This window comes from Pieris brassicae, chromosome 11 (genome assembly GCF_905147105.1).
Source record: "Pieris brassicae chromosome 11, ilPieBrab1.1, whole genome shotgun sequence".
NCBI classification, from domain to species: domain Eukaryota; kingdom Metazoa; phylum Arthropoda; class Insecta; order Lepidoptera; family Pieridae; genus Pieris; species Pieris brassicae.
The window spans coordinates 7,954,172-7,968,419 of NC_059675.1; the positions used below are offsets into that span (position 1 = coordinate 7,954,172).

General features: G+C 34.2%; 1 protein-coding gene across 1 annotated transcript; it reads left to right on the top strand.

Moving 5' to 3' along the window:
• Positions 1 to 147: 147 nt before the first annotated feature.
• On the top strand, positions 148 to 13,547 carry LOC123716387 (WD repeat and HMG-box DNA-binding protein 1). The gene is made up of 16 exons (XM_045672106.1): positions 148 to 336; positions 421 to 664; positions 792 to 1,038; positions 1,133 to 1,248; positions 1,954 to 2,122; positions 2,375 to 2,503; positions 2,851 to 3,064; positions 3,214 to 3,396; positions 4,290 to 4,452; positions 6,464 to 6,590; positions 9,448 to 9,656; positions 9,924 to 10,022; positions 11,064 to 11,186; positions 11,477 to 11,782; positions 12,456 to 12,596; positions 12,930 to 13,547. Exons 1-16 carry the CDS (start codon positions 260 to 262, stop codon positions 13,173 to 13,175), a joined length of 2,793 nt encoding a protein of 930 aa, XP_045528062.1. The 5' UTR covers positions 148 to 259; the 3' UTR covers positions 13,176 to 13,547.
• The last annotated feature ends 701 nt before the right edge of the window (positions 13,548 to 14,248 follow it).

The window sequence follows — 14,248 nt, forward strand, 5'->3', positions numbered from 1 at the left end:
AAAACTTCAAATTTTGAATGACTAGTTTAGACATTTTCGCGCTTAAAAGTTAAAATCTCAACTCTTTCAATTTATTTTGATAATTTTTTTTGTGGTGAATTTTTTAGTTTTCGAACGTTTTATGTAAATGTTGAATTAATAAAATAATTACGGAAAATTGATGATTTTATGATTATTCAATTTTTATTTATTATAATAGTAATATATAGTCAAAAACGTAAGTATAAACAAAATCGTTTTCTAGGTCTCATTGAAAAATATGAAAGTGGAGAGTAAATCTCTGCGATATGCTCACGCAGAGGGGCATACTGATGTTTGCTACAGCGAAGATGGGAGGTAAGATACCTACCTTTTTTACATTTTATTATATTTCGGTTAAAGAAATATATAATCATAGTATTCTTAAAAACCGTCTTGCAGACATATTATTACATGTGGTCACGATGGTGATGTGCGGATTTGGATAGACATTGAAGATGATGATCCCACGTCTCACTGCGTGGGTGAGAGTGCTTCGGCTGTATGTTTTAAGGATAAAAGGTTATATGTAGCAACAGATAATCATGTAGTGCAGGCATACACGTTTCCTGCATTTGATAAAGATGGAATTATAACAAGGTTTACGGCTCCTGTTACTCAAATAATGTCCACACCAAAAATTGAAGTGAGTTGAATTGAAGAGTTTAATTTATAAAAATGCTTGTTAAGTAGTCACTGCTTGACTCTTACTAAAATTACTTAATCAGCGAGAAACTTGTATAGTTCATTATTTTACTTAATAAAAATTTCAGGCATTAGGCACTACTTCAGAAAATATGGAAGCAAAGATTTGTAGCCTTGAAGGAGGAGCGCCACTGTTTGTCATGTCGGACCATAAGGGCCCTGTACTAAGTATAGCTATATGTCCTCAAATGAAATATGCAGTGACAGCTAGTGGTGATGGTATTTTGCGAGTATGGGATATAGATACACAGAAAACTATTAAAGAACTGTCATGTGTACCAAAGATAAATACATTTTATGCAGCTAAAGTAATATGTAAGTTTAAATATATTAGTATTTAACCCTGGATAAGTTTCTATGATTTCTTTTATTCATTCTATTAGTTTAATAAATACTATCATGATTGCAGGTCGTATGAGCTTTGAACCATCAGAGGGTAAATATTTTGCGTATCCTAATAACAAAGAGATTGTTTTGTTAGATAGTGATACTTGGGGTCAAAGAATGGCATTCTCACACAATACAGTGAGTGTGTACTTTTTATTTCAATATATAATATAACCTCTCTTAAATTTACAAACAATATTCAACAAGTCATGAGAATATACACTTTTTCTCATGTAGTTAATGAATGTTTGTACATTTACACATAACTTTTATCATTGAAGTTTACCACTGCTAGCTACTTTAGTTACTAGCTCTTTTATCTAAAATATATGATAATTTGGGTTAACATAAATGTTACAAAAATTAAAGTATGTATATTATATATATACTAGTTGCAAACATCATTTTGCCATGTATATTATTTCCAGGAAATATTTTTTAGTTCAATAAAAGTAACCTATCTACTATAATAAAAAATAGGGGTTGATAGTAGAGGGGTGACACTTAAGGGTTGTATATATTTTTGTATGCTGTATCATAAAACAAAACTTGTCTAAAAATAAATGTTTTGTTGTGGACACCCCTTATCAATTAGGGGTTTGGAAGATAGATAGTAGCCAATTCACAGACTTACAGAATATGTATAAAAAAATCATAAGCATCAGTCGAGCTGTCTCGGAGGAGTATGGGAACATACATTGTGACACGAGAATTTTATATATATATATACAGATATTCTAGAGATATAAAAATACTAAGCAGAAGTAAATAACAATACCAGCAAAACAGAGAATAAGGTGTTGGATTATGGTAGTTATTAAAATATATAATTTCTGTTCTTAGATCAAATGTGCAATATCCCAGTGTTTATTTTCACCTTGTGGGCAGTATTTAGCTGGTAGTAGTGTTGCGGGTCAGATAGCTATTTGGGAAGTACAGAGTGGAAATTGTATTGATATTATAGAACATCCTACCTCACATAATGTCTCTTCAATGGCTTGGAATCCAAAAGGTAAGGAAATAGTACGCAACACTCAGTAATACTAATTAAAAATGTATATAACAATGAATAATCATATTAAGCCAGTCTAAGGTATAGGTTGTATATAGGAAAAATGCTTGAATTATTTTTTTACAATTTTGCACCAGATTTTTACTTGTTAGATGTTTGACTCAAAAATCTTTTCTAATACTAATTCTGGGACTCTATGAAGATTTTTTTATCATAAATTATGCTACAATTTTATTCTTAATTGAATTTCAGGTAATGGTGTATTAGTATACTGTGATGTGGCTGGCCAACTGGGAATGTTAGTAAACTGTTATGGAAAAGACAGTTCTAAATTTGGAATTGACGCTGAAGAAGATATAGAAACTGTCGAGAGAATGGATGGTACTAACCATGTATTTATTTAAGTGATTACAATTTAGACTTTCTTTAACCCGTCAGTTGCTCCGTTCCCTTAATTTATCTCTCTTAATCTCTGTGAATGAAAACATAAGTATGTTGTCAAAATATTTTTTATATTCTTTACAAAATACAGTTAGACAATATACATATGACATATAAGGGTATTGTATAGCAGCTCTATGAGTAAAAAATATAAATAAAATGTAAAAGTTTTTGTAGAATATTTTTGTTATTAGGGTTGCATGAATTGAATCAGTTCTGTTATTTTAAACTACATGTCAATGCTTTATCTACTTAGTATTATATTAGATATTTATATTCTACTTCAGATAATGATGGATTAGTAGACGACTTGATTGAAAACTATGAAAGTGATGACGACAATGCCATATCATTGGAGAGGATTAAGAATGAGACCCTAGGCTTAGTGGAAAAGGATTCCCGCCCTGTCTCCCGAGCGATGACAGCGATTCCAGCGCCATCTACAGTACCGGCTCAAGCGCCTTTTCAACCGTCATCAACTCCTGCGCATCTTGAACATAGGTAAACTTTCATAAATTTATATAGAACAGTTTTAGTGGATTCAAACGCGTAACTAATCAAGGTCTATTTGACCTTACATCTGGAATACTTGAACGCTCCCTTAAAAAAATATATATTTTTTATATAATATCATAGTGATGTTTAACTAGGTACATGTGTTGGAATGAAGTTGGAATCGTCCGTTGTCACACTGGGGAGAATGAGGAATCGACAATTGATGTTGAATTTCACGATTCAAACGTACATCATGGAATTCATCTTAACAACTACCTTAACCATACCATGGCCAGCCTGTCTACGCACGTATTAGCACTCGCTTGTGAAACACCAAGGTAATATTATTTTAACACAATTTTTACCAATAATTTATATTTATTGGGCCAATGTGCAAAGGCTATCTGAACTTGGAGAAATTGATCTTGATGGTAACACAGAGATCTGTTCTCTCGTGGCCGTTTACCAACCAGAAACAGATCATGTGAAAGTCTCATCGTCCTCAAAACTATACAGTGTCATAAGAGATGTAGGAAACGGAAGCTGATGGAGACAGATTGTCCGCTCCAGATATTTCCAGATATAATTATGTAACGTAATGTCCAAAAGTGTTTTGGTCATTTAAGGAATTCAATTCAATCGTAGCTTAAATTGACTAACATTACGCCTAATTTTCACATTACATTAATTGTTTATTGTTTTTTTTATTATTCCTAATCTACTACGAATAATTAACGTATATTTTTTAAAACTAAATATTTATACATCTTAAACTGGCAATTTTCTATTCATTTTTTTATTAATATTAAATAAAGACTAGGAGCAAATTCTGTTTTGTGTGTATTTAAGATAAGAAGAAATCGTTTAGTTTATGTTTAAATTATTTTTTCAACTTAAAGCTTTATTAAAGCATAACTTTGTATGGTGTTTAATTTTAGTGCATGACCTCAAAGATGCCTGTTCTATTGATGTTCTAGTCTTTAAGAGCTTAAGAATTTTTAACGGCCCTCATATAGTGTGTTCTTAAAAATTCTGACCATTTTTGTTGCTCTTGTTTATACATTTTTAATTAGATTTAAAAGCCAACGCACTTGCGAGCCTTCTGGTAATGTGAGTGTAGGCGGTCGTTTCACTTAACACCAAGCGAGCCTAGCCGTTAACACCCTGTTACATAATAAAATCTTTATTGAAATAGGGGTAATTCCGCTATATTGTTTCCTTATTTTTTTAGTAAACTGGTCTGTATATCACTAGTTGGTAGTAGTAAAGAGTGGACTATCTCATTACCCGATACTGAAGAAATCGTATGTGTTACTGCCGCTAGTGGAATCGTTGCATGCGCTACGAATGCAAGATTATTGAGAATATTCACTCCCATGGGGACTCAAAGACAGGTACGTTTAATGCGATTAATTTCGTTACTAATAGGAAAGGCCGGTCCAGGCTCTTGTGTGTTCGAACCGCTGCTGTGTACCAATGGCCTATTTCTCTTATTATTTTAACAGTACCTCGTTTGTTGAAACATCGTCGGAAAACCTGAGAATCGTCAATATTAAAAAAAAGGTTTCCTTTAATTAAAAACGAAATAGATATTTTTTTGCATTAAATTATAATTTGAAATAGAATATTACGAATGGCTCTGCTGATCAGTAAGCATTCAACGCCGACAAAGGAATAAGAAGTACTTATAATATATTTAGGAAAATCACAATAACCAATTTATTCTAATTTTTTAAAATATTAAATATTAGGTCCTTATATATGAAATTGGCGTATTTCGTACTGGCCACTTTAATCACGATGTTCTCCTATTTAGTAAGGAATTCCAAATTCAAATTTGTACAGCTATTTACTCATATATTTGTACTTCGATGACCGTCATTCATTTGTTTTTTTCTTCTGTTTTTATCTGTTTGCGTCACTCATTTTACAAAATGGAAAACTTAAAGTATCGCATTTTTTACGAGTACGAGTTCCGCCGTGGCACTAGTGCTACGGAAATGACTCGAAGGGTGAATGATGTGTATAGTCATGTTGCAAAAGAAAACACAGTTCGTTTTTGGTTCCAACGTTTTCGTTATGGAAATTTCGACCTGCAGAACACGCCCCGTGGACAAGTTGATAATGAGGTATTGAAGGCTATTGTGGAAGCGGATCCATCGCAAACCACGTCCGAGTTAGCTGCAGGCTGCGGTGTTAGTGATAAAACTGTTTTAATTCACTTGAAGCAAATTGGGAAGATTAAAAAGCTTGAAAGGTGGGTACCTCATGAATTGACTGAAGCAAACCGGCAAACGCGCGTCGACTGCTGCGTTACATTACGGAACCGGCACAATAATGAAGGTACTTTAAACCGAATCATTACCTGTGATGAAAAATGGATTCTTTACGATAATCGGAAGCGCTGAGCGCAATGGTTGGATCCTGGCCAGCCAGGCAAATCCTGCGTCAAGCGAAAATTAACCCCAAAAAAGTTACTTGTAAGCGTTTGGTGGACTAGTGCTGGTATTGTTCATTGCAGTTTTCTCAAATCTGGCCAGACTATTACGGCTGATGTCTATATTGTCAGCAATTGCAAACCATGATGGAAAAGCTAGCGGCTAAACAACCTAGGCTACTTCACGACAACGCTAGACCACACACTGAACAACAGACGGCTACCAAATTAGAAGAGCTTCAATTGGAATGTCTAAGACATCCTCCGTACTCCCCGGACCTTGCTCCAACAGATTACCATTTTTTTTCGAAATTTGGACAACTTCAAGGCAAGGGAAACAATTTAACTCTGGTGGGGCAGTCCAAATCGCCTTCATTTGATTCCCATTGATTCCCGTCCGACTGGTTGTTTTAGTAAAGGGATCAATGAACTGCCTATGAGATGGCAAAAGTGCATAGAAAACAATGGTTCATACTTTGATTAATTAAATATATTATATTTAAAAATATTCGACTTTTTGTTCCTCCCATACAAAACGCCAATTTCATATGTAAGGACCTAATATATGCTATGCTACATATTAAATAAGCATGCTCTAAATATATCTGAACAAAATAAAATAAATCAATGGCGCTACAACCTTTTTAGGTCTGGCCCTCAGATTTCTGTTTCATGATCATTATAATTTGTTAATCTCATAGGCAAGTAGGTGATCAGCTTTCTGTGTCCGACGCACGCCGTCGACTTTTTGGGTCTAAGCCGGTTTTCTCACGTTGTTTTCCTTCACCGTTCCAGGGTATGTTAAATGCGCTTATACAAAGAAAGTCCATTGGTGCCGGGGATGGAACCTACGACCTCAGGAATGAGAGGCCAACACTGCTCTAAAAAATATATCTGAATACAAATACTTTTATTAAAAATCTTGTGGGTAGTACAAATCTTTTGTTTTAATGAAAACATTGCTTCAGGTAATATCTCTAGCTGGTCCAGTTGTATGCTTAGCGGCTGTTAACACAACTGTATTTGCTGTGTACCACCAAACGGACCCGGGATTTTCTGATCAGCACTTGGCCATGGATATTATCGCTTTTAATGGTCAGTATGATGGCGTTACGGTTTTTTCTGAAACTGACTTTATTTAGCATTTCGTAATACAGAACTTGATTTATTATTCATTTAAGCTTCTCCATGCATTAAGTGAAGGGATCGCTAAGTTCACGGGAATACTTTCGTAAATCTTCAACTAAAATCAAATTTTCATCGCAATTATAAAAAAAACAGTTTTTAATCCGCCCAAAAATATTTATCTACTTCTTAACAATTATTCTTATTTTTAATTTAATTTACATTTTTTTTCTTCATTGCTTACACTGCTAACTTTTACTACTAGTATTATTTGTTTCTACTGAGTATTCGATTCTTATTTGTTTTTTGCGAATGAGGCGCAAACTAGCTGATGTGGTCTCTGCCAGAATGACCAGCGCTGTGGAACGACTCTGCTCCTCAGCATAATATTGAGCCAGAGCCAATTACAACCACAGCACACACGCATTACACAATTAAACCTTTTTCTTTAAAAAAAATGTTATCTCTCTATTATTATTTATTTTTAATTTTGATTATTGTTATTTTATGTGACTCTGAGTGTGTGTTTTGTTAATAATAAATGTTATGTCTATATCAAAAATGTATAGGATTCTCGTTTCCGAATCTTACCTAACGGCTTTGAACCTTATCTTCTTCTTCTTCTATCTATATCTATATATATATATATATATATATATATATATATAAAAGAAAGTCGTGTTTGTTACAACACTTATAACTCGAGAACGGCTGGACCGATTGCCATGGTTTTTGATTTGTTGGATTTGTTTCCGTCCCGAATAGCAGAATACATCTGAATCATAAAAACAATGAAAACTCGATATGTGTAATGAATACTTAAACATTTCAATAGATGCTGATTTGTTTATTACATGTCAAACATTTGTTGTCCAATCCTGTCAAATAGTGTAACAACTATTTTTTTTTGGAGCTTATGGCCTGGTTGCTGAGACCTTTAAGCCACAACTTTATTTTTTTCTGAAGACATCATGTGTGCGTTCAGAAATTTAATTTTTGTAAAATGTCTACAAAGTTCAGGTACTGTTATTTGTTTGTTTTAGACATTAATTTTCGAAAATTATTCATTAATTATTTAATTTTTAATTCCCGAAAATAATACCTAAGATTTATTCTACAGTAAAAACATAAAATCATCGGAAAGGAACGGAATTTAGGGAATAAAAAATCAGTTGGTAAAGGTTATAAGATTAAGGAAAAAAAATCTACAGGTTAACAAAAGTGTAAATGTCTTTTTATAGGTTGTCTATGATTTTTCTTGATAAGCTATTCATACGTAGTGGTTATATACTCTTTGAGCTATTGTCTATGTCTCGAAAGTTCAGGCACTGTTATTATATTTGGTGGTTTTATGCGAGTGCACATTTTAATAACAATGCCGCGTCCTAGAAGATCTAATCTTTCCCAGCGAAGCCGTAATGCAATATCCATTTACGCGATGCAATTAGCACAGAAGGAGATTCAGAAAATGTTGGTCGATTGACTATTTTACCGGCGGCATACATAGGTAGCCCGCGCCATTTGCATGAATATGCGCCAGATGCAATGACATATGTTCGTCATTATGGTCGGCCAGATCTATTCATTACATTTACATGTAATCCGAAATGGATAGAAATTATTCAATTGCTGCTTCCCGGACAAACATCAAGTGATCGACACGACATCACCGCACGTGTTTTCAGGCAAAAAAAAAAAAACGGCAAAAACGAGGCCTACCGCATGCTCACATTCTGATTTGGTTAGTCGAAAGAATTCGGCCAGATCAATCATCATATGGGACGAATGCACAATGGCGCACAAACGCGCATTGGTCCGAACCAGACCGAACATTAAAAGATCTGCGCAATGACTCGAGATGTTTTGGTGGTGCAATGATTTTATTATCTGGCGATTTCCGACAAACACTACCAGTCATTCCAAGATCTACTGCTGCCGACGAAATAAACGCTTGGATGTGCCTGGTTTACCACCGCACAATTTAAAACTTAAAGTTGGCTCGGTAGTCATCATGCTTAGAAATTTAAACCAACCAAAACTGTGTAATGGAACGCGTTTGGTGATAAGAAAATTGATGAGCAATGTGATTCACGCGTCGATACTTAAAGGACAATTTAAAGATTAAGAAGTTCTTATTCCAAGGATTCCGATGATCCCAATGGACATGCCCTTTGAGTTTAAACGAATTCAATTCCCGATTCGTCTTGCCTTCGCCATGACGATCAACAAATCACAGGGCCAATCCTTGACTATTTGTGGCCTCAATCTAGAAAATGCATGTTTTTCTCATGGTCAATTGCACGTGGCATGCTCACGTGTCGGCAAACCATCCGCTTTATTTGTTCTTGCGCCTGACCAAAAAACAAAGAATGTCGTTTACCACAAAGTGCTTGAATGAAAATCCTATTAATGAATTAATCCGAGTTTTATTTTTTTTTCCCAATCTGCACAACATAGTTTTCATTTATTTTTATTCTCATTCTGTATGTATGTTTTCATCATCATTCATCATAATAAAATACTTTTTTGTTTCTATCTATATAAATATATTATTTTGTATCATTGTTTTACGTTCATCAAATCCTAAATTAGTTCAGCTAAAAAGTAACACGACATTCATTAACTGTTAGGCGGTACGAAGTTCGCCGGGTCAGCTAGTTAAATATATACACACCTGTAAAAGTGTACGTTTATGAATGAGCGTGTTATTCAAACTATCCTATATTAGTATTTGTCTACTATCTTGAAAAAAAAAACATTTCACGATATAAACAACTAAGTCCGTAGCGGTCAAGAATGTATTTGAAGAAGCAATATATTGTTTTAGGTCGACAAGTTCGCAGCAAAACGGTCTTAATGCCTTTAACCCCTGGGTCTAAATTAAGTTGGCTAGGGACGAGTGAAGCAGGCTCGCCCTGCTCTTGCGATAGTACGGGAATCGTTAGACTGTACGACGTCACTAGTGCTGTTTGGATGCCCATATGTGATACAACTTCACATTGTAAAGGCGTTTCTGATTCTTGGTTTATTGTATCGGTGAGTTGTACACAAACAAAGCGTAGAAAATAAAACAAAATTTCACACTTATAGATTTCATACAAATAAGATCGCTAAGATTTTTTATTGCAAATTAAATAATGACTATATATTTTTATATTTATTTATATTCTGGAGTTTAATGTTTTTCCATAAAACTATTAATTAATTAATTAATAAATTATTAATTTTTACTATATGCTATGTACATATAGATTCGAGTGAATTTTACATTAAAAATGATTCAAGAAAACCATTTTTGATCAGGTAAATGAGCAGGCACAAAAGATTTGCGCTATTATGTGTAGAGGATCAACCTTCCCACTAACAGCGCCCAAACCGATCGTTGCTGAACTACCGATACAGGTATGAAAATATACATATATATTTATTCCTTTAGACTAGACTTTAAATAACACTAAAAATATTACTACTTTGGACCTCGTCATTAAGGAAGGTCTACGGACATTGTAGTAAACAGTCATTACAATGATATTTTAATATAAGTTTACAATTAGTTAAATATTAAGAAATATTAATGATTGATGCCAATACTAGGCGGTTATGGTAAAGATATCGTAGACAGGTTATCCGTCACAGTCTTCAAGATGCTGTTCTGACCGGCCCGTACACGGTTCAACAGAGAGACGAAATTACAGTAAATCTGCACTTTCTAATGCTTTGTTTAGAAGACACGTCCGCTGATAGATTAAGAAAGTAAGGTCGTGACAGCGCGAAGTAAAATGAAAATCCAATAAGTTATAATAGTAATACGGGAGTCATATTTACCGACTATGAAGTTACCTTCAAATCAGTTTACCACACTCCGGAAGCAATTTATATTTTATTTATTGTTATTATAGGGGTCGTTCATGTATTACGTAGGAACATTTTATAGCCCCTCCTCTTGTCAGTTTAAGTAGATAAAGCTCTCAAAAACATAAACGTATAATTTTTTTGTAGGAATCCTCGAAAAATACATTTCGTTTTCAAGAATAGAGATATGTGTAAAGAAGTAAATAATTACTGTAGACGTAAATAGGAAAATCAAAGAACCTCCTCCTCCCTATAGTGCTTACGTAATACTTCAACGGCCCCAAATACATATAAAAAAGAAGCTTATAGTAGTGTGTTCGGAACAAAACTATACATAGATTTCTTACTACTAGAATAAGTATAGTACTAGTTAGTAGATTTGAGCAAATTTATACCAACATGTACCTAAAGTGGTAAGTGGAAAAAATTATCTACCCCTTAATTGAGGCTATAATATATAAATAATAATTAGTGTTTAAGAATTTCTTATCTTTATAACTAAATTAAGTTAGATTTAAATTACGTAAGTTCTTGCCGATTGTAAAGTCTCTGTAAAGAGGCGGACTGTAACAGATATTTTAATTTGTACAGATGCCACTGTGTGAATTGGATACAGAGAAGAGTCAGTATGAAGAGCAGTTGGTCCGTTGGGCCCATACGTCTTCTGATGTTGACGTCAAAGCCGCAAGGGAAACCGCGCTCAAGTTGTTCGCTGTATGTTTTCATATATTTTTTATAAACTTCGTTTTAACTTTTAAGTAGGTATTATATAAAATGATTTCGATTTTGCATTAACACACGGACTTAAATTAATTAAAATCGTTTTCAATTAATTTCGGTTGATGACTCATTGATTCTATCAGACGCACACGTAATTACATTTTTATCAATAAACGCGTTTGCAGAAAGCCTTATCTCCGAATGAACAAATAACTCGATGCCATATTGTAACTTTTTAGGTCTTTAACATAACTAACTTAAATCTAACATAATAACCCTAACAGTTAGCCTGCCGAAGTGAAATAGAACAACGAGCATTAGAACTAATGGAACTATTAAAGGACGATCGCCTGCTACCCTTAGCCGCAAAATACGCATCCCGTCTTGGCCGAATGCATTTGGCCGACAAATTGTCAAATTTGGCCGACACGTGGGAGCAAAACGCCGACAAATTGAATACACATTTCCGAGAATTGGAAACCCAAGAGACATATGACGTCACGAGTACAGAGGACTTGAACGCAAGCCTCATAATACCACAGAAGACGGTGAATAAGAAAGTTGAGACTGCCACGCCGATAAAACCTGTGGTGAGTTATTTTTTATATAAATTTAGTTAGTTTAACATCATGGTAAGAGGCAAGGCATTATACTCAAAACAGTCAGGTCTTGCATTTAAACAGTTGTTATCCGTCCAGTTGTGCGGATGAATCAGGCTTACGCTTAGCCAATAAATACTACGAAGGGGAACAACTCGCCAAAGTGTATCTTAAACTTTTGTTGAAAATTTATAAATAATTTATTTGTTTATAAAAGCTTTAAAGCTTTTTTAATGTGTAGTGTACTTTCCGCAAATAAATAATATTAAATTAAAAATCCTTTGCGATCAATTTTGGTGGCGCTTTTTGTGGATATGTTCAAATAAAACACTTTATTTGAAGTAACAACTAGCTTTATTTATAACATGAGCTTATAATTAAGATAACATTAGGGGTACTGGGTTGCGACGCTGGATTAACAAAAAACTAACTCGACTTATTAAAAGTTCGTAAATCTAGTGACACTTATGTTATTGGACATTATCGGAAACGAGAATGTTAAATTACATAAGTGTCGTAAAAACTAAAGGGCTCATATTGGTTTCAAGTGTGTGATGATTGTTTTGCTTACGATTTTAATTATTAACCAATATATATGTAACTTAACCAATGTTAGTTTACGTTTCTACAGAGGTATAACAAATAATTTTTATTTATTTACCAGCCAATTAAGTCATCGCCCGGTGGCGCACGGAATCCTTTCAAGAAACAACAGGATTCAAACAAAAATGTGCAAAGTCCTTTGACATTAACTGAAAGGACGTTGGTGGAAGTTCATTCAACGGAAACGGCAGAAAATAGTGACGTAAGTTTTTTAAAACTGAATGAATACAGTATTGTATTATTAATTAACAGTTCGTTGCCAAAAAATTATATAATAATAATTTTTTAAGAATAAATATAATTTGGGTCCAGCTTTTTTTTCAGACTCGATAAAAAAAATTGTATATGTGTGGCCCGCGAAAAAGCGTAGATTTGATGATGTTGTATATAATACATTTATATTAAGATGTTCACGAATTTGTCAGAAACTGAAATCAACATCGGTTCACTAGTTTATGAGATATAAGGGCTATAATTAATGGCTCATGTTGACTGATGTTTGAAGTATTTTTTCTAAATTAGTCTTTTGTTACAGCCTTTAACACCTCTAGAAAACGAGACATTCGTGGATTGGTTTTCGCGAAACAAAACAACATTGGAACAACAAAATCCCGAATTTACGCCGTCTGAATTAACTCGACATTGTATAAGAACATTCAAAAGTATCAACAAACCCGCAGAGAGTTCAAAACGAAAGCTGGACGATAGTGTGGAGGAGACCGTCACAAATGCTCGAAAACAGTCTAAACTTGGTGCGTTTGCGTTTTTGAAAAAGGATTAGAATCAGCTCTTTTGGCGAGTGTTGGAAACGGCCTTCGATTTAAAACCATCCCTGAGGTCCTAGGTTCGAAACCTGGCCGTGCACGAATCGACTTACTGTGTATGTGCGTGCGCAAATTATGGTGTGTCAGGCACAGTAGTCTGATCACTTACTTTCCTATTAGAAAAAAAAACAAATCATTACGAAACCGTCCACATCAGGTTCTGCCAACACCTCACTATTTGGCGGTTTTTTAAAGATTTTCTGAAATTTATGCCAATTTATAAAATATTATTTTTCTGATTTTATTTATAGATTGTAAGAACAAGTAAAATTTCGGTACAAACATCTTTTATTATTAAATGAGAGAACATTTTATAAAATAACGACCCAAGATGGCTTAAGTATTTTTTTATATGTTTAATCTGTAAATACTAGTTTAAATTTTAATTAAAATATTTTTAGTTTTTGGTTTTTCATTCGTTGGCTTATTTTGATCTTCCATTGACTACCGAATTCCTCCACAGTTTCTTTACTAACCTGGTATCGGCAATAAGATTTATTTTGTACAAACCGATGCTGTACATTTTGCCCACTCGGGCATGCAGTAACGCCCTAAAAGTATAGCCAAACGTTACAAGTATAGCATTTAATTTACATATATCCTTTTGTTGACTAATCGCGTTGTTAGGCTAGTATGTATAAAAAATATATATATATTGACTGAAAAATATCGTCTTGTTTATTAAAGCATCCCGTGAAAACTGTACAACAAAGGGCGGGAGCTCCCCAGTACCAGCTCCTTCCACTTGACCGTATTCAACGAAGAGCAATTCGAATCGTCGACGACAAAATCACTTTCTGTGCGGCTTGATCCCTTGGCGTTGCGTAGAGATGTTGGGTCTCTCTGCATCTTCTACCGCATTTACCATGGGGAGTGTTTAGAATAGTTGTTCGGTCTAATACCTTCAGCTGAGTTTCATTATCGGACGTCAAGGCAAAATACAAAATACCATCCGTATCACCTCGACGACCGTCGTTCCATAACTGAGCGTTTTCCAAGTCAGTTTTTGCCACGCACCACCACTATATGG